This window comes from Heterodontus francisci, chromosome 2 (genome assembly GCF_036365525.1).
Source record: "Heterodontus francisci isolate sHetFra1 chromosome 2, sHetFra1.hap1, whole genome shotgun sequence".
Classification (NCBI taxonomy): Eukaryota; Metazoa; Chordata; class Chondrichthyes; order Heterodontiformes; family Heterodontidae; genus Heterodontus; species Heterodontus francisci.
In genome coordinates this window covers 100,799,673-100,825,609 of record NC_090372.1, presented here as the reverse complement: position 1 = coordinate 100,825,609, position 25,937 = coordinate 100,799,673, and the positions used below count along the sequence as shown (strand labels likewise).

Sequence of the window (25,937 nt, the reverse complement as noted above, 5' to 3'; positions counted from 1 at the left end):
TTTCCTGGACCCAAAAATAGTTTTGGAATGTCTGCTTGAAAGCGACTGTTGGACTCTAGCTTAAATTAAAAGCAAAATACTGTGGATGCTGGAAATCTGAAAAAAAACAAGAAATGCTAGAAACACTCAACAGGTCTGGCAGCATCTGTGGAGAGAGAAGCAGAGTTAATGTTTGACTCCAGCTGTTTGATTTCATCCACTTTAATTAGATGTAGGTCTAAGCACATTTTTCTGCTTGAAAAATTCTTGGGTTTTCAGAATATATCGGGTTTCCATTATCTGTCTTCCCCTATATTGGAGTGTTGCTTGTAGCTTTCCCTTAACCTTCAGTTTAATCCCTCCTGGACCATGTAACTGTCTGTCCGCTGGATGTAAACAATGCGTCGACAACCATGTCTGACAACACTGACACTTGCATCTGTGTCCCATTTGAAATTAGTGATATGTCCATTGACAAATGTCTGCTGTCCAGAATGCCTGATTGGAGTCATTAACTTCCCCTAGGAAGTCTCTTCCTGGTTTCTCTTCCAATGGAAGTTGTTCCATTTCATTCACAGCTTTGTGTGTGAAGGCTTTTTACTTGGCATTTTTGTGAGAAGAGGTCTTGCTCTGAAGCATTTAGCTTTATTAGCAGGACACTGTTCACGTCTGTGGGTCTTTCTGGCTCCACAGCGCTGGCAGGGTTTCACAGTATCTTGCACCTTTCCCTGCCCACCTGAAGTGTTCCTTCTTTATCTGCAAGTGCTTTTCCGTCCTGGGCTTCAGGAACTGCACAGTCATCGGTTTCTTTCTGATCCAAGGCTTCTCTTCAGCCCACAGGATGGCTCTATATTGTCATTTGACCTCTGCCTGTTGCACCATCTGAATCACTTTCTCAAAAGTGAGGTCGTCTTTTGACTAAGATCTGGTCAGCTATTCCCACTACTTATATGGTCAGTGATCAACTCCGACTTCAGCTCTCTATGTCCCATCCCTCAACCAATCTGTACAAGTCATTAATGAAAGCATCCACTGATTCACCCAGCTTCTGGATCCTTTTATTAAACTTTGCTCTTCCCAGGATTTTATTACTTCTTAAAGTATTTATTGAAGGCTTGCAAAGCATCAACCTTGTCTGAAGCCACATTGATGCCTTGTCTCAATCACATCAGCAATTGCACCCATGGAGTTCAGTATTTACTTGCTCTGCTTTAGATTTGGTGTGTAGCTGAGAAGCAATTCTAAATCTTAGAATTTTTTTTCTCCACATCAACCAATTCTGTATCTGGGTCCTTCTGAATTCTGGAAGCTCTCAGGCAGCATGTATTTCGAATCAGTTTTTTTTGCTTTGCTTTATTGGAGGTGTTCCTGTCCTTTGGGAGTTCCCACTTTTTTTTCAGGTGTTCCCGTGCTTTTACTCCGCAGTCTGCTCGAGTAATGGCCGCCGGCTCCGGACCCTCCCTTTGTTAGGGATTGACTTTGTATTCTCCCATCTCGCCTGCTCAGTGCACTTTTTAAAACAGTAAATGCACCCTTTCCAAAAGGTTTATCAACCAATCTCCGACCATTGCTCTGTATTGTGACTCGCAGCCTGATAGCTGGACCTGGTTTCTGCTCGCAGACCACCATGCTTCTGTGGTGCAGCCTGAATGCCTGCACGACCAACTCACTGACAGCTTGTGTCTTCCTTTGGCTACGAAGCAACTCTTCGCAGTCTCCCTTCGAGATCTGCCATCATCTTGATGCTACTGTGTGCGGTGAGGTCTTTCAATAATTTCTAGGTGTGTTCACCATTGCCATCATGTTGTATATTAGTGTAGTTCAGGTGTTTACAGATGTTTGAGTCTTTGTATGGCTAAATAGTAACTCATGAATTTTATATACATTACTATTTACAGTCTCATTAAGCTTGTCCAGCTCGCACCTCTCATGATACTTCTAGCTTCTTCCAAGTCTAACAACCATGTAACTATTGCATCATCTCTACAGTGGGAGGGGTTATACTCAGTGTCAAGCATTAACCCCTTCAGACCTTTATACTATGATCCTGCACTCCCCAACCTGTTGTTTACACTTCCAATTCTCTGCACTCCCCCTTCCCTTACTCCCATCTCCTTCCCTTTCCTTCTGTCATGCCTTTACCTCTCTATTCCTCATCCACCAACCTAAACATAAAGACTTGCCAGCACTAAGTTGGGATGCCAGCATTTATTTATTTTTTAAATAGCACTGTAATTTATTCATAAATTGTGAAAAAAAACTTACCAGTTAACTAGTACTGGTAAGAATGTGAACTCAGATCAGACTTGTTAGAGTATGGGTAAACAAGTATTGCCAGTGGGCTGGTGGATCACTGCAGCTGAAACACAAGGAGGCAGGGACGCATAATAGCCTGAAAGCAGGCCTGTATTGAAGAGTGAGCATTCAAGCAGTTAATGCCAGGGAAAAACAGTGCCGAGAGCATGAGGATGGAAGACTGGGAAGAGCAAGCTAGTCAGGATAGGTGAGCAGGTTAAATAGTTAATCCTATATCCAAAAAATGCTAGTTAAATTTGAATAAACTTTACTTGATGTCATTCTGTGGTCCAAGGATTAAAATAAAACTTGGCTGCAGTGCCTGCAATATTGATCTGAGGAAATGGTGGTTCTAAGAGCAGCATCATCACTGTGTGAAGAATGACAAGTAATATAATAAATGGTAGATGGCCAGTTAATTTTAATAAGGTATGAGGAAAATGGTGACTCGGGAAGTAATTGTGACACTCAGGAAATTAATGCTAAATACAAGATTTTTAATATACGTTAAGGTATAAAGATGTAGCTCATCTTTTTTCATAGGGCAAAGATGGAAGCAAAAATGAGTAAATAGGCCATTCAAGATTGATCTAATTTTTTTGGCACATAACTATATAATTTTGGCCTGTAGAATTGTATTTCACAGCATTTATTGCACATTCAGCAACAAATTACATTTAATCAGTTTACTGTAGCATCATGACTCTATGAAGTTCTATCCCATACAAATGGAATGCTATGCCTCAATGTAGACACCTGAAAACAATCAGTAGTGCTGTGAAAGGAACGTGAAGGAGGAGAAACAGTGTTGGGGTGGAGTCTATGCATTTGGCCATACTGCTGGACAAGATCAGTGAAGTCAGCTGGGGCCTAGTAATTTTTGAAGTGAAGACAAAATAATTGGTATGTTTTCTTTTTGAATGGAATAAATGGCCAGTTACATTTACATGCAGTATTGGGATGTGATTTAGCTCATGCTTACTTTGTCAGTGTGTCCAAATTGCTAGTGGCATGTTGCCTAGATGATATTGGTGCTAATTTGTTTTAAAATGTTTGGCAGTTTCACATTAGCAAGTGAGGTTAGATTTCTGGTTCAACCTGACCATTTGTCACTATAAAACAAGAAAATGTTAACCCAAAATCGCTATGGTGAAATTTACAGTGTAAACTTCAGCCATTTATTCCTCCTCTTTACATTGCCTTATACCTTTTAAGAATTTAAGGTTTATTTAACAGCTGGTGAGAAAGTAGAAATCAGATTCCTACAGTTGACACTATTTCTACTTGCTGTGACTACAGAAAAATATAATTGCATTTCACTTGCAGTTGAAATCCATGTTATGCAATGAAAATTTTAGGTATGTCTTATATTTACTGATGTGTTTCATGAGTAGATTTTAACTACTTGGGATTTGTAAGTTCCATTGCTAACTTCTCTTATGGAGTTATGTGGCACTTAGTTTCTAACTGTGCCACATATCAAACTGTATTGTGATGTTTCTAATTTCATGAAATGAGTACAAATTCATATTAACTCAACTGTGTTCTTTTTACTTGAAGTGTCAAATCCCTGGCCTCTGAAGGAGCAAAGTCAAATCCATCCAAAAGACATCGGGACCGATTGAATGCAGAGTTAGAGCGCCTAGCCAGCCTCTTGCCCTTCCCACAGGATGTTGTAGCCAAATTGGACAAGCTCTCTGTTCTCCGCCTCAGTGTCAGTTATCTCAGAGCAAAAAGTTTCTTTAATGGTAAGACAGTCTTATGAAATGTATTTCATATTCTTGCTAGTAGCCAAAAGGAAAGTACTCTTGCGAATAACAGGATACAAAAAGGGGTGTGTAATTCCTGCGGAAAGTAAAATTGAAATGTTATCATGTGATCTTGAACTTTGGACTGAAAGGGAGGATTTCTTTTTGCTATGAAAATAGATTTTTCTTTTATGAATGCAGCTACTTTAATCCACATTTACTCCCTACAAAACCATAAAGCTTTTTAGGCAGTACATTTGTATTCAGTTCAAGTTCTAATGTAACTTTTTCTAGGCTACTTTAACCCTTGTTGATGTTTGTGATATTTTGCTTAAAGTATTTTATATAAGAATTGTACTCTGTCTAATGTAGATATGAATTGTCAAATCATATTGCTTAAGAGATGGACTGCTTTTGTAATAGTGGATCTTAAAGATAAATGTACCCAATATAAGCACAACTGTTGTAGCATCCTCTTGTTTTTGTAGCTAATCTCATGCAGACATTTGATTTGAGACTAAACAAACAACAACTGACTTAAACTCGTCACTCTAGAGAATTTCAAAACTTATCCATCATTAGATCACGATTTAATCCCAGTTGTTAAATTCCAGCAAGCTTGTTATGGAAGGATAAAGCTGGAGCCATTTTTAGAGTGTACATTGTCCCACAAAGAACAGTCACATAACAGTCAGTCAACGGGTATCCTATCTTCAGTCCCTTATTCAGATGTTCACCCAATATATTTGACAAATAGAACCCCATACCCACTGCCTCCACAAGAACTAGTGTTTTCACAACTGAAGTGCTTTTAACAGTTTTATTTTCACCCATCAGAAATATTATGAAACCAACTGCACTTGAATACCTATCAGCAAGATCAGCATGTGAAGCATCACTAAAAATTATCTTAATGGGTCACCTAAGGATGGTAACTTCAGTACACATTTCTCCAGATTTAGTTTAAATGTTTATTTGCCCTTAAAACACTCAACTTTCGGATGTTTCATCATTGTGCTTAACTCCAGCATATCAAAACTCACAATAGGCCCAGGCTGAGAGCACAACCAGTTTAATTGACCAATCAAGCTTTGCAATTGCTCAGTCTCTGCTTTTAGATAGATCATCTTTCTGTGATGACCTAACACAATTAACTGGGATGGGAGTAACACTCTCTAAATAGGGTTGTTGATTTAAAGTTATTCCAGACTTGCTTTGCTTAATATCTAAGCCAATATATTTAAAGGCCCCACAAGCCTGACTCCCAATCTTAAATTCTGCTCTAATCTTAATATTTCTCAATCTGCAGTATCACCCCATAAGAAATAAATCAACGCACATCATGAAGATGCCTGAAAGTTTCCCTTTATGATACCAATAAAACATTGTAGGATCTAGTTGAACACAACCAACCAATTTTCAACCAAACAGTTCTCAGAAATATCACACCCTGAAAGCTTCACAAACCATAGACGCATTTGTTCAGTTTCCATAGTTTTTTTTCTGCATCTGCTACCTCAGGGTGATTTTAGAAACACTTTTGAAAAGTATCACCCTGCAGAAATCCAGCTTTTATGCCAATGGATCTACACTCCTATGAATGTGTGGCCAAAACAACTAAAAAAAAAAAGAAGGTTTAAGGTTCCTTTTCCAGCTGCAGGAGAGTCCATTCTAACATCGGTATCACCCAGTCTCTCTCCAAAACCCCTTGCAACTAGCCTTGCTTTAGCCTTATAAGTTCTATCGGGAAGGACTTTTTCAGTACCAATCCATGTATGTGATAAGGCTGGCTGTCCCGTGATAACTCAGAATAAACTGAACTCTTTTCCACTCTCTCATTCCTTATGTTTTGCTTCTCATTAGTTTATCGTCAAGTTTATTGGTGGCCACTATAACTTCACGGGCATGAGGACTTCTAGTTCTATTCCAAGACTGCTCTCTATCCTTTGTTTCATTGTGGAATCTGCTCAAACTACAGCCTCTATTAGCATTTTGATGTCTTTGGGAACTGCTGCTGGAAGATCTCCCTTGCACATTATTGGAGGCTCTTCTCTCCAGTACATGATCGCTTCCTTATGCAAGAGTCACTTTCAGACCCACTATTAGAACTCTCTTTGTGCTTTCTTACCCTCCACTCTTTCACCCCATTCTGCCAATCCATGGACCTTGCTTCTTGGCCATCATCTTGACATGCAACCAGTATTTAAGTTTGCCTGTAGATTTTCCTGCACATCCCACAATTGTTGCATCTCTCTATCTATTAGACCCCTCTGGAATATATGTTACCAGAGTATCTATTCGGTGCAATTGTCCTTTGGATGTGATAGCTCCTTCTTGAGCCTCATGATTCCTCACATTACTATCCAACCCTTGATCTACCTCATTCTGTTCCTCAGGACCTTCATCACAAAACACAGGAGTATTAGAGGGAAATGCTGAACCTTGTACCTCCATCAGCTGCTCAGATTCTGAGATTTTGTCATCAATTCCCATTAATTGCTAGGAATGAACTTTAACAGCTTGATAACTACCGTCTTACCATCATGACAGATCACTTTACCAGGGCCCTTCCATTCCCTATGACCCTCTTTTTTTATAATATACCAAATCTCCTGAATTAAATTCCACCTCAGAAGGCCATAAACGATGCCTCAGAGCTCTCTGAACTTTCTCAGAGACCTCAGTCTCATAGAACATAGAACAGTCCAGCACAGTACAGGCCCTTCGGCCCACGATGTTGTGCCGAACCTTTAACCTACTCTAAGATCAAACTAACTACCTACGCTTCATTCTACTATCATCCATGTACCTATCCAAGAGTCGCTTAACTGTCCCTAATGTATCTGCTTCTACTACCACCGCTGGCAGCGCATTCCACGCACCCACCACTCTCTGTGTAAAGAACCTACCTCTGACATCTCCCCGAAACCTTCCTCCAATCACCTTAAAATTATGCCCCCTGGTGATAGCCCTTTCCACCCTGGGAAAAAGTCTCTGACTATCCACTCTATCTATGCCTCTCATCATCTTGTACCCCTCTATCAAGTCACCTCTCATCCTTCTTCGCTCCAATGAGAAAAGCCCTAGCTCCCTCAATCTTTCTTCGTAAGACATGCTCTGCAGTCCAGGCAGCATCCTGGTAAATCTCCTCTTCACCCTCTCTAAAGCTTCCACATCCTTCCTATAATGAGGCGACCAGAACTGAACACAATATTCCAAGTGTGGTCGAACCAGGGCCTTGTAGAGCTGCAGCATAACCTCGCGGCTCTTAAACTCAATCCTCCTGTTAATGAAAGCCAACACGCCATACGCCTTCTTAACAACTCTACCAACTTGGGTGGCAACTTTGAGCGATCTATGGACATGGACCCCAAGATCCCTCTGTTCCTCCACACTACCAAGAATCCTGTCTTTAAGCCTGTATTCTGCATTCAAATTCGACCTTCCAAAATGAATCACTTCACACTTTTCCAGGTTGAACTCCATCTGCCACTTCTCAGCCCAACTCTGCATCCTGTCAATGTCCCGTTGCAACCTACAACAGCCTTCCACACCATCCACAACTCCAGCAACCTTCGTGTCATTGGCAAACTTGCTACCCCAGCCTTCCACTTCCTCATCCAAGTCATTTATAAAAATCACAAAGAGCAGAGATCCCAGAACAGATCCCTGCGGAACACCACTGGTCACCGAGCTCCATGCTGAATACTTTCCATCTACTACCACCCTCTGTCTTCTATGGGCCAGCCAATTCTGTATCCAGACAGCCAACTTCCCCTGTATCCCATGCCTCCTCACTTGCTGAATGAGCCTACCATGGGGAACCTTATCAAACACCTTGCTAAAATCCATATACACCACATCCACTGCTCTTCCTTCATCAATGTGTTTTGTCACATCTTCAAAGAATTCAGTAAGGCTTGTGAGGCATGATCTGCCCCTCACAAAGCCATGCTGACTGTCTCTAATCAAACTATGCTTTTCCAAATAATCATAAAGCCTGTCTCTCAGAATCCTCTCCAATAATTTGCCCACTACCGACGTAATACTGACTGGTCTATAATTCCATGGGTTATCCCTATTCCCTTTCTTGAACAAGGGAACAACATTTGCCACCCTCCAATCATCCGGTACTACTCCAGTGGACAGTGAGGACACAAAGATCATCGCCAAAGGCACAGCAATCTCTTCCCTCGCTTCCTGTAATATCCTTGGGTATATCCCGTCTGGCCCCGGGGACTTATCTGTCCTCATATCATTCAAAATTTCCAGCACATCCTCCTTCTTAACATCAACCTGTTCGAGCATATCAGCCTGTTTCACGCTGTCCTCACAAACGACCAGGTCCCTCTCACTAGTGAATACTGAGGCAAAGTATTCATTTAGCACCTCCCTTACCTCCTGCGACTCCAGGCACAAGTTCCCTCCACTATCCCTGATCGGCCCTACCCTCACTCTGGCCATCCTCTTGTTCCTCACATAAGTGTAGAACACTTTGGGATTTTCCTTAATCCTACCCGCCAAGACTTTTTCATGTCCCCTTCTAGCTCTCCTAAGTCCATTCTTCAGTTCCTTCCTGGCTACCTTGTAACCCTCTAGAGCCCTGTCTGATCCTTGCTTCCTCAACCTTAAGTAGGCTTCCTTCTTCCTCTTGACTAGCTGTTCCACATCTCTTGTCATCCAAGGTTCCTTCACCCTACCATCCCTTCCTTGCCTCATCGGGACAAACCTATCCAGCAGTCGCAGCAAGTGCTCCCTAAACAACCTCCACATTTCTGTCGTGCATTTCCCTGAGAACATCTGTTCCCAGTTTATGCTCCCCAGTTCCTGCCTAATAGCATTGTAATTCCCCCCCCCCCAATTAAATATTTTCCCATCCCGTCTGCTCCTGTCCCCCTCCATGACTATAGTAAAGGTCAGGGAGTTGTGATCACTATCACCGAAATGCTCTCCCGAGAGATCTGCCACCTGGCCTGGTTCGTTGCCAAGCACCAAGTCCAACATAGCCTCCCCTCTAGTCGGCCTATCTACATATTGAGTCAGGAAACCTTCCTGGATACACCTGACAAAAACTGCTCCATCCAAACTATTTGCACTAAGGAGGTTCCAATCAATATTAAGGAAGTTGAAGTCACCCATGACAACAACCCTGTTACTTCTGCACCTTTCCAAAATCTGCCTCCCAATCTGTTCCTCCGTGTCTCTGTTGCTATTGGGAGGTCTTTAGAAAACTCCCAACAAAGTGACTGCTCCTTTCCTGTTTCTGACTTCCACCCATAATGACTCAGTAGACAAACCCTCCTCGACGACCTCCCTTTCTGCAGCTGTGATACTATCCCTGATTAGCAATGCCACTCCCCCACCTCTTTTACCTCCCTCCCTATTCCTTTTGAAACATCTGAACCCCGGAACATCCAACATCCATTCCTACCCCTGTGATATCCACGTCTCCGTAATGGCCACAACATCGTGTAGCTCCAAGTACTGATCCATGCTCTAAGTTCATCACCCTTATTTCTGACACTTCTTGCGTTAAAATAGATACACTTCAACCCATCATACTGGCTGCAACTTTGTCGTGTCAATTGTCTAACCTTCCTCACAAACTCTCTGCACTCGGTATCTCCCTGTTCAACAGCTACCCCATCCACTGATCCGTAGCTCCGGTTCCCATCTTGATGAAAGGCTGTCTCCCTGCATGCAAAGCATTCAAACGTGCAGAAAAAAATGGAATTGATGGTACCTTCTAGAGCAGGAGGACTGTTGTATAGCAAAGAAGGCAATTTGGGATTTCGTCCATAGACCAATTGGTAGTGACTATATCCTCCAACCATCTGAAGTGGATTCTTCGCATGAACTGCCCATGCCAAGGTAGTTGTCAACTTGCAGTTTGGCTGGTCAGCTAAGATTTTATGAAGCATTTCATCAACCATTGTGTGATTCCTTTCACAGAGCCCATTGATGTTCAGCTGCAATATTCATAATGTTCATGTTTCACACATGTCTCTGAACTCTTCATTGGCAAATTCCCCTCCATTATCCTTCAGAAACGTAGCTGGTGCCCCAAGTCCAGCCCCTATCCATTTCTCCAGAATTTTGTCTATAAATCACCCTTTTCTCCTTGCTAATATTATAGAAAGATGAAATCTAGTTGCTAAGTCTAAAAAATGTAGAATGAAAATATTCATGTCTTTAGAATCATAGAAAGTTTAAGGCACAGAAAGAGGCCACTTGGCCCATCGTGCGTGTGCCAGCTGAAAAACGATCCACATGTTCTAAACCCACCTTCCAGCATTTGGTCCGTAACCCTGCAGATTACTGCACTTGAGGTGCATATCCAGACTCCTTTTGAATGAGTTGAGGGTTTCTGCCTCAACTACCCTTTCAGGCAGTGAGTTCCAGACCCCCACCACATTGAGTGAAAAAGTTTTCCTCGCCTCCCCTCCAATTTTTCTACAAATCACTTTAATTCTATGCCCCCTCAGTACTGACCTCTGCTAAGGTGAATAGACTCTTCATCTCCACTCTAGGCCCCTCAAAATTTTGTACATTTCAATCTGATCTCCCCTCAGCCTTTTTTGTTCCAAGGAGAACAACCCCAGCCCAACCAGTCTTTCCTCATAGCTGCATTTTACCAGTCCTGGCAACATCCTTGTAAATCTCCTCTGTACCCTCTCTAGCGCAATTAGATCCTTTCTGTAATGAGTTGACTAGAACTGTACACAGTACTCAAGTTGTGGCCGAACCAATGAGTTATACAGTTCCAGCATAACCTCCCTGCTCTTGTATTCTATACCTTGGCTAATAAAGGAAAGGATTCCATATGCCTTTTTCACCACCTTGAAATTGATTTGTCCCGCTACCTTCAGAGATCTGTGGACATTCACTCCGAGGTCCCTCACTTCCTCAACACTTCAGTATTTTCCCATTTATTGTATATTCCATTGCCTTATTTGATCTCCCCAAATGCATCATCTCACACTTGTCCAGGTTGAATTCCGTTTGCCACTTTTCTGCCCATCTGGCTGGACCATCAATATCTTCCTGCAGCCTACAGCTATCCTCCTCGCTATCTACCATACAGCTAACCTTTATTTTATCTGAAAACTTCTTGATCATGTCTTTGTCCCACACCTTTAAATCCATGGCAACTACTTCATTAGTTGCATGTCAATGGATGGCTGACAATAGGATGTGATGGTGTCCTCCGGTAGTTTTCACGAATCTCTATTATCCTCGTATACTCTTTCAATCATACCTGAATCCTTCAGAAGGGTTTTTAATCTGACAAGGGTGATCAAATTGTCAGTGTAACTTTAAGACAATTTGCTTTTTATCTGTGATTCTTAACATCCGATGCCATTAATAATTCTTTAACATTCGGACTAGAAACATCAGGTTTTGTCAAGGTTATACAATAATGCCCTGACTGGGGAAAATGCAAATTCAGTGACTTTCCAAAAACAATTGCCTTATCATGCTCCATATAAAGTAACATTGCTGCTTGTTTCATTGAGGCTTACTCAACAGTAAAGGTATCTCACTGGATACTACATCAAAACTCCAGCTATTTGACATAGAATTATTACCACCTTCAGTGACTTCAATGTGTTACCACCAAACCTAAAGCTGGTAGTACTTTTATACTCAACCTTGCACCGATCCACACTACTTAGTGAATCCAGATAACATTGTAACCAATCAGTTCCATATACTGTTGACGTGCAAGCACTATCCAATACAGCACAGCTGACCGAATCGGCAACTAACACATTCATCGCAGGACTAAAACTCCTTGTGACTAGTACAATTCATTCAGATCCATCAGTAGCTTCCTCTTCGGACTCAATTCTCTGCATCAGGTGTTATTTCGATGACTCTGCCCCTCCATTTAGGGCAGTTCATTGCAAAATGATACTTTTGAGTCACATCTGAAGCACCTTTTAATTGTTCCTTGGGGATTCATTCGCCTATGATTGCTGTTCCAATTCTGCCATCCACTGTAATAGTCAGATCTGCTGAAGGTGCTTTCATCCTCATTCCTCCTGTCTTTAATTTTTCCATTGTACTTATGCCTGCTTTCAGTATCTGGACCATTTTGAAATCTAGTAAACATTGAGTTCGCCATTCTTTGTATCACTGCAGAAAGCCCTGTTTGTTCTACCAAGGCTGTAGGAAATGGCTATTTCCCCAGGAATTTATTTAGGACAGGAGACATTTGATCCAACAGGGAGTCTTGGTCCAACAACCAAACCCCTGGTCAGAACCAGGGGCCTGTTCATAGACAACACCCTAGGACAATCTAGCAATTTAAATGTTAGCACTGAACCAGAGATTTCCAAATTGAAAATCCTCAATCTTCTATATAGTTTGTTAAAGTCCATGATATATTCCTCCATTGAATAACCATCTGTTTTCCAAAATCTATCCAAGCTTGACTATGCCTCATATACATTCAAAAGGTCATCTTTCTTGTAAATTTCATCCAGTTATTCTAACAGATGATCCAACCCTTCAGTATCAAACTGATGAGCATCCAGTTCACAAAACACTCCACTTCTGATTTTACTTTTGGTGGATAGCGACAACACCAAGGCCATACCTTGTTTCCTCTTTGGTAGAGATGTAACCTGTGTCCACATATCCACTTCATTCTTCCACTAATCATATGGTTCAGACTCAGAACATCAGAAGGTAATCATACCCTGACAATTTACACTTGCTTTCTACCATATTTTCCAAAATAGCCTGTGAGATTTTAGTTTTCTAAAAAAAAAATTCCTAGTTTCCAACTTTCAGCTTTAGACAACCCTTCTCTCCTACCATGTTAAACTCAAGAAAGCTTGTTATGGAAGGATAATGCTGGAGTCTACCTTTACTCAGTTTCACATTTATTGTGCAGTGTAAAAGGATTATAAATATGTAGCTCCTCACTCAAACACTTCCCCAGTCTCAGTAAGCGTCTGCTTATAAGTGCTCAAGTAAGATGCCAATTAACACCCTCCACCTGTATATAATTGAACAATTGATACACAATTAACAGATTAACACCAAACAGCAATAGAAAGTATGAAGTTAATAATTACATAGCAAACAGTGACCAGTTTTTTTTTAAAAAAGGTAAAATGTGTATTAGTTTGAGACTGAATTTTAGTTTAATATGAATGATACTGTTGAACTTTATACAAGACTGTTTTCATGGTAAAGTGGTTAGCTGCTGTATATGGGGGCTGGGGGTGGGGGGAGGGCAGTAGGGGAAGCATGAAAGATTAGGCTTTCTGGCAACTCCACTAGGAACACATTTGACTGCCATTCCCAGGATCTGTGTTTTTAAATTCCAACTTCCAATGTGCTTTTTTTTTTGTTTGTAGATCTGCTAACCACATTGGGTCAGTTTTGCTAATTCATGGGCAGCTACTAAATGGGAGTACCATGTGGTAGTTTAGTACTCTATTGAAAGGGGCATGGGGGATGAAAGGGGAGAGGAGAAATCAGAATTGAAATTGAAATTCACTACAAAACCTATCTTCTGATTGTTGAAACAAAGTGTCATTGACTGAATGTGGAAAGGACCTGGGTAACTGTATGGTGTGTGGGAGGAAGCAAAAGAGGATTAAAATGGGGTACAATTATTTCTGTACACAAAAACTGTACGTATATTTTTTAAAAGCACAGATATTTCACTTTCCTGCAGTTAGCTGCAGATGTTTCCTGAGTATGAATATTTTACTGTGTGGTGGACTGTAGCATAATGGTAATAGTACTGGAATAATGCAGATCCCATGCATCTGCTGCCCTTGTCCTTATAAACAGTAGAGGTCACTGGTTTGGAAGGTGCTGCGAAGGAACCTTGGTGAGTTATTGCAGTGTATCTTGTAGATGCCACACTACTGCCACTGTGCATCAGTGGTGGAGGGAGTGCCAATCAAGTCAGCTGCTTTGTCCTGGATGGTGTCAAACTTCCTGAGTGCTGTTGGAGCTGCACCCATCCAGGGGAGTATTCCATCACACTCCTGACTTGTGCCATGTAGATGGTGGACAGGCTTTGGGGAGTCAGGAGGTGAGTTACTCGCCACAGAATTCCCAGCCTCTGACCTTCTCTTGTAGCCACAGTGTTGATGTGGCTGGTCATAGAGTCATAGAGAGATACAGCACTGAAACAGGCCCTTCGGCCCACCGAGTTGGTGCCGACCAACAACCATCCATTTATACTAATCCTATATTAATCCCACATTCCCTACCATTCTCCTACCACCTACCTACACTAGGGGCAATTTACAATGTACAATTTTACCTATCAACCTGCAAGTTTTGGATGTGGGAGTAAACCGGAGCACCCGGCGGAAACCCACACAGTCACAGGGAGAACTTGCAAACTCCGCACAGGAGATACCCAGAACCGAACCCGGGTCGCTAGAGCTGTGAGGCTGCGGTGCTAACCACTGTGCCACTGTGCCGCCCTGTCCAGTTCAGTTTCTGGTTAATGGTGACCCCCAAGATATTTGTGGAGGATTCAGCGATGGTAATTCCATTGAATGTCATGGGGAGATGGTTAGATTCTCTCTTGTTTGAGATAGTTGATCATTGCCAGGCACTTGTGTGGCGCAAATGTTACTTGCCACTTATCAGCCCAAGCCTGGATGACACGGGATGCTTCAGTATCTGAGGAGTCACAAATGGTGCTGAACATTGCGCTGTCATCAGTGAACATCCCCACTTCTGACCTTATGATGGAAGGAAGGTCATTGATGAAGCAGATGAAGATGGTTGGGCCTAGGACACTACCCTGAGGAACTCCTGCAGTGATGTCCTGGGACTGAAATGATTGACCTCCAACATCCACAACCATCTTCCTTTACACGAGGTATGACTGCAACCAGTGGAGAGTTTTCCCCCGATTCCCATTGATTTCAGTTTTGCTAGAGCTCCTTGATGGCATACTTGGTCAAATGTTGCCTTGATGTTAAGGGCAGTCACTGTAACCTCACATCTGGAGTTCAACTCTTTAGTCCATGTTTGGACCAAGGCTGTAATGAGGTCAGGAGCTGAGTGGCGTTGGTAGAATCCAAACTGAGCATCACTGAGCAGGTTATTGCTGAGCAAGTGCCGCTTGATGGCACTGTCACCGACCCCTCCCATCACTTTGCTGAGGGCGGTAATTGGCTAAGTTGGATTTGTCATGCTTTTTGTGTACAGGACATACCTGGGCAATTTTCCACATTGCAGGGTAGATGCCAGTGTTGCAGCTGTACTGGAACAGTTTGGCTAGGGGCGTGGCTAGTTCTGCAGCACAAGTCTTCAGTTACAATTGCCGGAATGTTGTCAGTGCCCATAGCCTTTGCAGTATCCAGTGCCTTCAGCTGCTTCTTGATATCACATGGAGTGAATCGGATTGAAGACATGAGTTCAAAACCCACCATGGCAGCTGGGGAAATTTCAATCAATTAATAAATCTGTAATTAAAAAGCTAGTCTCATCAAGAATGATCATGAAACTACCAGATTGTTGTAAAAACCCATCTGTAATACTAATGTTATTCAGGGGAGGACATTTGTCAGCTTCACCCAGGCTGGCCTACATGTGACTCCAGATCCACACCAATACGGTTGACTCTTAATTGCCCTTTGAAATGGTGTAGCAAGCCACTTAGTGGTATCAAACCGCCACAGAATAGCACTACATGAAGACCCCACCTGCCACAAATGAGGCATATTAATTTTGTCATACGAACATTCATTTTAAACTGTTGCTGGAGTGAAGAGATGACTTGTTTAAAGAGATCAGCAGTGGCTGGAAAACATTTGCATACTAATAAGAGACAGTGCCTGGAGACAATAGAACAGCTCCCTGATCCAATTAACCCAAATTAATTTTGATCACCAGCCACTGAATGTGTAAGAAAGCCAGCATTCCAGGGTGTCTGCTAAGATGGAGAATCCACAAACGCAGGAGTTTGTTAAAACTGCTAGTCACATGACTCACCTGCTGGCCCAGGTTTTGTTTGGACTGCTCACAGCACAGTTTGGGTCAGATTGCAACTGAACTTAGAAGAAGAGAGCCTCTAGCCTGGCTCTCTCTCTGTCCGTCTCTCCGTCCCCCTCTCTGTCCGTCCCCCTCTCTGTCTCTCTCTGTCTCATGAATTTCCGGATCCAGTGAAGACACTTGAACCTCAAGAGAAAAGACTCCTACATCGAAACAAGTTTGACAGTATCCACTGGTCCCCAATGAAACAGCACAATAACTACAGTCAAAGACTCTACATCGAACTCCAAGGACAGTAAATAAACCCCAGCTATTGCTTCAAACTTTCCCCTGTATTCTTTCTACCTTTCTGTCTCTATCTGCATGTCTTTATCGTGTATGCATGGTCGCGTCGTGGATTCATAGTCGTTTTAACCGAATTAGAGTTTTAAAGTTAATAAACTTCCACCTTTCTTGTTTAAATCTAAGAAAACTGGTTGTCTGGTTGATTACTTTGCCTTCCAATTGGAGAGCAGTGAACCAGGATTCACTGAGGGGCAGTTAAAAACACGGTGTCTTTAAAATTAAACCCTGTTATGATTAAACCAGGCAAAGGCTGAGATGGAACCCCTAGACCCCTTTCTCACCTAGTCGTAACAGTGTGCCTATACCACATAGACTGCGGCGTTTCAAGAAGGCAGCTCAGTACGACCTTCTCAAGGGCAATTAAGAATGGGCAACAAATGCTGACCTGGCCAGTGATGGTCACATGCCAAGAATGAATTAAAAAAAAACAGTAAAATCCCAATTTCAATATGGAGGCCTTAAGAATAGACAAAAGCTTTATATCAAATTTGAATGACTTTTCCAGCTTAACAGTCTTTTAAATGCTTAACTTAATTGTATCTCTTCAGGACTCTTGAAGATGTTATATTGCCTTAATCATCTTTTCACTGATTTTGGGCAATTGTTTTAACTGCTGCAAGTTTTCAGATCATTATTGAAGTAATTTTAAAAAAAGTTATATACTGCATAAGTTAATTTTCAAAATAATATAAGGTCTTTTTCACATTGCAGGAGTTAAAGTTGTTAAAAATCATTGTGGTGTGTTCACTAAATAAAGGAAGTATTCCCAACATATTAGCTAACTTCTTTAGATTTGAAATGTCCACCTAACTTTTTAAGCTGCTGTTGGTTTAAACATTTGAGGGCTTTGAGCACATAAATTGGTCTGGTGCATTATCTTCTGTTGCATCTTATAAAACGCATATCAAAATGGTCAGATATAGAACTGTTCTGTTATCATTGTTCATGTGTCTTTTTTGATTTAGAATAGTTTTTTGTTAGTCTGATGGTTGTAATATAGGTACCCCTGGTAGAGACTGATTTTGTTATATCAACATTTGTTTCAGCATCATAGTGTGTGCTGAAAATTTAAATGTCTAATGTAGGACATCTGGGATTTTCTTGCATATGGTTGGCAGTCTGAGTAAGCTGGCTATATTAACACAATTATTTGAAAGATGTATCGTAATGATGAACAATATATCCCTTATTGCTGGTTTCTGAAGCAGCTAAAAGTGTTGACAACTGGGCAACTCCTGCCACCACCTTTCATATGAAACAGTTTTAGTAACCACTTTGTTTATCCTATTAGAGTTCCAGTTGCCTTTATTTGGAAAGAAAAAGATGAACCTTGTATGTGAAATTGGTAATTATACAACCATGTTTGCTTTATACGCTGCTTTTACGCATTTCACGGAGCATCAAAAAACTTGGCATGCTATCTGTTTTGGAATTTCTGAAGGAAACGTATGGACATAAAGAACAGTGAGCAATCTGCTCACCACTGCTTCAGGGCTTAAGCACTTTTTTTTCCCCCTCCAATTTATGATGTTTTCTAGTAGTTATTCACCATGTGTTTTTGCTATAAATTATGTCAGTTCCTAAATTGATTCAGATGCTGGCTTTTTTAGGTCAGTGTTTAGAACTTGTAATGCCTGGAAGCACTAATTGAATTGCACGTTGGAGAATTGGTATACACACCTGGGTGACACCTAAACAATTGCATTCTTGCTTTCATTCTATTTGTTAAATTTCTTTCTAGCGTAACATTTTGCATCAGTGATTGATCTTGTAGATCCTAATGTTACCAAATTGTTTTATAAGCCATACAAGTGTGATGACAAGGAATATATAGTAGCATTACGCATAAGGTTTCGGGTTAGTGACCCTTCTTCGGAAAGTTAACGCTGCTTCTCTCTCCACAGATGCTGCCAGACCTGCTGAGTATTTCCAGCATTTCTTGTTTTTATTTCAGATTTCCAGCATCCGCAATATTTTGCTTTTATTACACATAACTTGTGTGTCTGCATCATCATTATTCTGTAGTGCTCTGGCAATTCATATTTGAGTCAGTTGCTTACAGGCAAAATGTGTTAACTAATCCGGATATTTGTAACATCAGTTATAACACCCTTTTTTTCACCTGCACAACTATACATGGATGTGGCACAATAAAGCTCTCTTTCCCCTCACCCGCTTTCTCTCCCCACGCCTGCTCCATCTCTCGTGTTCTCTCTCTCCCCTCACCCACACTCTTTTTCTCTTGCTCGCTTGCTCGCCCGCCCGTCTTTTAAAATTCTAATTTTTTTTTTACTATTCCATTTGTTTCTATATTTTTATTGCTGCACTTCTCGTGAACGTGACACTGGTATTGGGAGCAAGTTCAAACTTTGTAAGTGATTGTTGTTGAACTCATCGAGCAGGGGACAAACCACCCTCAGAGTTGACCTTTTGAAGTATACTTAATAACCATTGTCCCTTTTGTACACAGTTCTTTCTTGTATCTAACCTGCTTGGAACTTTTTTGGGGAAGGTGGAGAGTGGCAGCTGAGGACCAATAAACCGATGCTGAAATGTCAGTGATAAGGCCCTCCTCTGCTGTTGGGGATTGCTTAGTATGATCAGCAGCCATGGTTGTTATTGTCAGTGCTGTCTATCCAATGTTCCTTCACGTACAGATAATGTAGGCACCATGTAATGCTGCACAATGAAGGCAGCATGGTTGATTCCTGGATAACTGCTACTGCTGGGCAGAGTGATGTGACTGTGGTCAGAAAGCATCCGAACAGTCATAGAATGCAAAGCCTGTTTCCTCCATGATTGTGACTGGGTTAACATGAAGAAACCTGATGTTCATATGGGTACCATGTGCAATGCCATGCCGTCAGGGGAGTCTTGTCACTGGTGAAAGCTGTGGTCAAATCCAGCTGCTTCCTCCTTTCCTCAGGAAAAGTGATGAAGGTGTTGTTTCATACACAAATAGCATTTGCCACTTGCCTAATTCATGTGCATACTGGAGACTGATGTAGGGTTGTGTCTGAGGGAGGTTTGGGAGTGTTGAGTTGCCTAAAAGTTGCATATTGTGGGCGCTTTCGCTATTGGTAGAAAAGCCATCCCTGATCCACATGTTGTGTGAAGATTGTTGTGATGGGAAGGACTCACTATTTTGTCTCCTGAATTGTCTCTTTTTAAAAAAAAAAGTCACTGTGCAATTTGGATATGCTCCGAATTTCTTAGAGCCATGCCCTCAGCCGTAAGGCCCTTTGCCACTATTGGCATCTAAAAAAAATAATTTTAACATGTCATTCATTGAAGAAATTTAGATTTGTTGTATGTTTTTATAGTTGGCCGTGTTCCATATATACTTCGTTAACAGTGCTGAACAAAAAAGAACGTTTTTATTGTGAAATGCCTCATTTTGTGGCCATATGTCTGGTTTTTAGAAGCAAGGCTTATGATTTAATCTATTAGTAGCTTTGTGGCTAATTGTCTGAATTTGAGGGTAGAATGCCAGACTAGGTGGTTTTCCTTTTCAGACACTAGCTTCCTGAAGGCTGCTTTTGGTGGTGACTTTTAGGTTTGGTTGTACGATCTTGTGGAGGCCATTCATTTAAACAAGTAAATTAAATCACTTTGAAGAAGACAAGAATTGGACAATTTCTTTGGTAGGTGTTGGGGGAGCTGAGATTTTTTTGGGGCTGGGGTGGGCATGTTTGAAGGGAAAGAGTGCACACGTTATCAGTGAGCACAGACTAGATCTGAAACAAAAGAAAAACTTTTTTCCCCCTTTGGTTAGATTTGCTGATTGTGTGAAAAGCTGACATGTGATTTGTAAAATGATGGATCTGTGGGACATTACCAAAAATTTTCTCGTATATTATTTTTTTTCCAGAACATCATTCACTCCTCCTATCCTTTGCTGTACTGGGATGTTTTGAAGAATATTTTGGTTGAGATCCACAAGTGCACTGCAGTCCGTTCATATCTCCCCCAGTTCATGAGCTGCCACCTTATTTTTTCAAATCGAAATTAGCTTAACTTTCCAGATATATGGACATTTTTTTATATAGCTTTCAAATAACATCTTTGTGTCCAGTTTTCTCCCTCACCACCTCAAATTTGCCATTTTTAGCTGGCAAGTTTTAAACACAATTTAAGATGCCAGCTGTTCCACAGAATTGTTGACTGTTCAGGAGTGACTGATTGATTTGTAAGTTTTTTTTTAATCATTGTGGGTGAATTTCCTCATGGATTTTGCCACTACTGCTGTAACACCTGTAAATAAGGTTTCCAACAAAATTGTGGAGCAGGAGAAACTTCGAGGAAATTTATCCTCCAAAATGTTCATGTTCTTAGTTTTCAGGGCAATGTACATTAAGAATGTCATGGATTTTGAATTAAAGTGTGATTTTTTTTTTTTAGTGAGTAATTTTTTTTAGTGAGTAATTTTTGGCAGGATTGTTTCACCATATATCACCTGATCTGGTTCAATTTCCTATCTGTAGCGGTTTCTTTCAGGTCTTCCTTATATCACAGTTGGTGAGGAACTGGTCACATGAAGAAGCATTTGGCAAATTGTAAGCTAATCAAACCAGAAAGACCTAAGTTTGATTTCCAGTCTGTGTTGAGTTAGTTTATCTGAGCTGGAGCAGCAGTTGGGATGCTACAAATGAAATATAAAGGGGAAATCTAAGCCAAGGTTCTAGCTTCTGGTAGGCTGTCCAATAACTGTGCATGGACACTAGATGAAACTAGGCTTGGACTAGGCCTTGATGCCTTTCAAAGTCAATAAGATTGTTGACAGTCCCTATCTAGGCTCACACAAGAAAAAACAATTACTTGAGTGTGGTTTCTGGAGGGTTAGGTTCACTTGTGGGATCGTAACAAATAACAGTTGCTTATTTTTAGGAATAAGTTTGGGAGGTGGTGAGGGAGAAAACTGGACAAAAAGAGGTTAATTTGAAAGCTATATAAAAATGTTCATATATCTGGCTCAGGGGGCACCTTTTGTAAGTAGTTGGATTGCTAAACATAGCACAGATGTTTAAAGCGAAGAAATGCCTGGGAGTTTCAAGAGAAGGGTGCTTTTTATTTAAAAAAAAAAATGCCTGCATAACTAATCATTGGTTGACTTCATTAAGCTGCTGAGCTTTTTTTTTACTATTTGTTCATGGGATGTGGGCATTGCTGAAAAGGCAATTAGAGATGGGCAGTTTTTTAGAAATGCACATTTACTTTCCCTATTTAATATTTTAAAAACTTTATTCGGTGGTTACTGTAAAATTGCCAAGTTGTGATCATATACTCTTTGTTAAGAAGTCAACAGTTCACTGTGATTTAAGTTCTTGCATTCAGAAGCAGGAAACCAATTCCACTGCTCACTTAAGATTAGTGCACAACATGAGGCTAAGGTCAAAGAAGCATAGGTTGTCGAAATGCTGACCATAGAAGCAAGTGGGGTTAATGGCTGTGTGCGCTGTCTTTTTTTTTAGCTTTTTCTCATTGGTTGAAGAAATATTTGTGATAAAATTCAAGAGTCATTTTCTTTTTAAAAAAAAAATACATATTATTCCAAGTCCTTTTAACACCAATAATGTTTTCTCTTAATGTTCGGCAATTGATGTGAGCAAACATTTAAAATGTGTCCAATTAAATTGCGAACTTGTATGCGGGTTTAAAAACTGCTCACATCATTTACTAGGGTGGTTGTTACCGGAAGTAGGGAGTTTTATCAACAACAGTTACACGGAGAGCAGAAGTTACATGAGACAGGAAGTCACTTCTTGTGTGCCAGAAACCAGTGAGCTATTGTCCTGCAACTCCTATGCTGCTGTTTATGTAACAGGACTTTTGGGAATGGGATACTGAACTGAAAACTCAGATTATTGAACTTCTAAATGCACTGTAAGGAAAATGCTATTTGTAATCTTTTTAATTTTAAAGTCAGAAATTAACCAATGAGCCACCATGGAAGCAAGCAATAAATTCTTTGCAATTTCTTTTCTCTAAACCCTCTGTGCAGTCTTGTGGGATCCCCACCCATCCCACTGGAGACTTGCACCGGATATGTTTTGGGGATTTCAATAAATATAACACTTAGTATCCTGTTCTTCTCCCTTATCCACATCTAGATGTGCAGCGTTTTAGGCCTATACCCTTGCATTGTTGCTGTCTCCATCTCTGCTGTCCTGATTTAAATTAGATACCTATAAAGATCCAACAAGAGTTCAGTGTAATATTAAGTTTCATTTGCTGTGGTTCTCTTTCAGAACCCACTGGTTGACTGCCCCTCCCCTGGTCCCTCAGTGCCTTGAGGTGACATTCTCTTCCTTCTGTCCCCCCAAAAACAGATCCAGCCACCAAGTGATGTAGATCTCCCATTTCCCATAAGTATTCCCAAGACCTGACTCCAACACAGTAACCTTGACCTCGAGGAATGGAATGAGCTTTACCGTAACAAGTCATCACTTTGGTCAGATGCTTGACATTTTTCTTCAGTATCCAAGGAATATTTTTGTAATGGGGGAAAAAATATAGATATTTGTGGCTGTTCTTTTGACAAAGTACCCACTCTCACCTCTTTTCCTAGCTTATATTTGCTGCCTTTAATTTTTCCATTTGGATGTAACTGTGCAGTAGACTTTGTTACATTTAAGCTTATGAAAAGGAAGAATAGAAATACCATCTTGGTCCATCTATACTGTTGAGGTGTAACTTCTGCATGCCTTGCCTTCCTTCTGCTGCCCCACCCTTAACTACCAGCCATGCAATCTGCTGGAAAAGGTGAAAAAAGGTGTTCCAATTTTGGAAAAGAACTCAACAGAATTTCATCTCTGATCCTCAATTCCAAGAGGCCAATGCCCATTTTTCTTTCTATATGCAGTTACTTTGACCACTTTGAAGTACCTGTCCAGCTCCCCTTTTAATGCTTGTAGCCAACCTACACTCATTGCACAAAACAGCAACTTGTTTCAGATGCCAGTGATTCTTTGCAAAAAGTACCTTCTAACATCTAACCTAGTGCTATGCTTAAGTTCTCCTTCTTCATTGGCCTCCTTGTCTCGAGAGACAATGGGTAAGCGCCTGGAGGTGGTCAGTGGTTTGTGGAGTTACTTGTGTAACTCGTATACAAGTACCCTGGTCCTCCCGAACTTAAGGTAGCTCAAATAGCCCATCCACATGGATCAAGCTTTATCTCTTCATTATTTTAAAAACCTCCATCAAATCCCCTCGGTCTAAGCTTTTCTACCATCCCCAGTGCTCTCGGCTTATTGTAGTGACGGAGAGTCTGTGAACTAGGTATCAATCTAATGGCCCTTCTTAACCTGTTCCAGGGCTTCTATTACCCATTCTGTGAATGGACCAAAATTGGAAGCTGTGTTCCAGATGAGGCTCAATCAAGGTTCTGTTTAGAGACACAGTAATATTTAAATGTCCTTGCAATACATCCTAATCCTATTTCCTTTTTCGAGTTGTTTTGTGGCACGGTCGTAGTGCATGAATTTTATGTAAGGTCTGTGGCCCTACCTACATGAATGACACTAAATATATCTACTGACAACTGCCAGATAAGGGCCTATTTCTCCCATTGTATCTAGATCGGTCTGTAATCTGTTTTTTCTCATCTAAGTTCCTTGCATCTGCACTTATGGACTTCTTTCCCCTCCCCAAATTTATAGATTACTTATGATTACATTGTCAATTGTGTTCTTCCCTCCTTCCCTCCCCTTATCTCTTGATTGTTGGGTTGTGCTTGGGTGATGATCACATTCTCAGCTCTTACTTTTGGGTATATCTTGATGCTGAGTGCTCATGGACTGTTTACCATGAGACAGCATCGTCGTCACCAGTGTCCATACTTGTGCATTTTGAGCAGGAGTAGCTGATTAGAAATCAGGGTTCTTTGACAGTTTTCCCCAGCTGATCTGAGGTCAGCTCCCACCACTCAACTTGAGATCAGCTAACTCAGCATAGACTGGGGATTGAACCTGGGCCCTTCCTGGTCTTTATCAATTGGGCACTTATTGAGGTATCAAGGAAAACTATAGTAACATTATCCGGAGATGTCGCATTCAAATCACATCAACCCATCACTTCTGACAACTTATCTTGTAGAGTGGTCCTTGTGATGTTCTCGGGACTGGAATCCGTTTGGTATAAGATGTGTGAGACTGAGGTGGCAGGCTGTTGAACATAGTGGAGTCTTTATTCTGTTTTACTTTCACTTTTCCTTTGCCAGCATGTGTGTTCTACAGCAGCCTTTTGTGTACACAATGCGCGTTCCAATTGCAATTCCAAAAATTGTAAAGAATAAACTTAAAAGTAAATTGTTCACTTTGTAATATAGTCACTGAAGTATGTTGTCCATTTTCTCTAACGACTAGGATATTGTCTGACACCAGATTCAATGCTTGCGAGTGGTGTTTTCACTGCTTTGAAGAATGACGCATTTCTTGTGATGACTTGTGAACCGCGCTTAGCAGTGATCAGTGATCCTTTTGTGTTGGTCACAACAAATGGTTGGATTTCGTAAGGATTTGTTTGTTTTCCAGTACGACCATCATGTTTCACAAGTACTTTATCTCCTGACTGAAGTGGTGTAGATCTAAATTTCATGTTTCACTCTGCATTTACCTTCATTCAATCCTTCTGTTCTCAATCACATTCACTTACATGTTGATCATTAGCTCCATGGGGAAGCTCAGGCAGGAGTGTTCATATAGGATGCGCAGAAATGCGTGTAGCTGAAGGTTTTCCAGTAGCTGAGTGAGATGTCTCTGTAATTACAAAGAATGTGATATAACTCTTGCTTCCATGACTGGTTCTCAGCTGTAGCTGTACGTATCACTTTTTTCAAGGTTCGCATAAATCTCTCGACTTCTCCATTAGCTCTTGGTCAGTGAGGTGTGATTTTCCTCTGAGTGAACTCAAGGTAGTTTGTGAATTTACTGAACTCATTGCTGTTGAATGGGCGTCTATTGTCACTTCTTGCCATTCGAGGGATTCCAACAAGGCAAAGATCTGGTCAAGCTTCAGGATGACTGCTTTTGTTGAAGTTGACAAACTAATTCCATGATTGGGAATCTGCTGTAGTTGTCAGTGACAACAAGCAGGTGTTCACCTGTGGGCAAATCTGTGAAATCGGCACCAACTTCAATCCACAGTCGTGGAGGTAGTTTGGAAACCTTAAGAGGATCATGATGATTTGACATTGTGATTGCTTGACGTGGCAAACACTGATTTTGTGCTGTACTATGTGGTCAATTCCTGGGGACCATACCTATTCCCTAAGGAGTTGTTTGGTTTTGACAATTCCTTGGTGTCCTTCATGTGCTATGTTGACAACACATTCCCTCAATGAGTGTGGAATGACAATACAGTTGTTGTGTAATACAAGATCAGATGTGGTTGTTTTGGTAAGCTCATTTCGAATATTGTGAAGACCTTGTGTGTCAGCGATTTTCATTTGTAGACGCTTTCTTGATCATGTCTTCCAGTTTCAACTTGTTTTATTGCTGCTTTGATGTCGGCTAGTTTTAGTGACTTTGGCACTGCAGTTAGTCTTAACGTAGTTGAGATGTTGTTCAGGAGCCTTTTCCTCATGACTAG

At 41.1% G+C, this 25,937-nt stretch overlaps 1 protein-coding gene across 1 annotated transcript in view; it reads left to right on the top strand.

Moving 5' to 3' along the window:
* The window catches only part of LOC137346034 (aryl hydrocarbon receptor-like), a 226,928-nt gene that overhangs the window by 20,871 nt on the left and 180,120 nt on the right, over nucleotides 1-25,937 (top strand). The window contains exon 2 of the mRNA XM_068009334.1: nucleotides 3,835-4,022. Within this exon, the coding sequence (XP_067865435.1) occupies nucleotides 3,835-4,022 (188 nt within the window). The remainder of the gene's footprint in view (nucleotides 1-3,834; nucleotides 4,023-25,937) is intronic.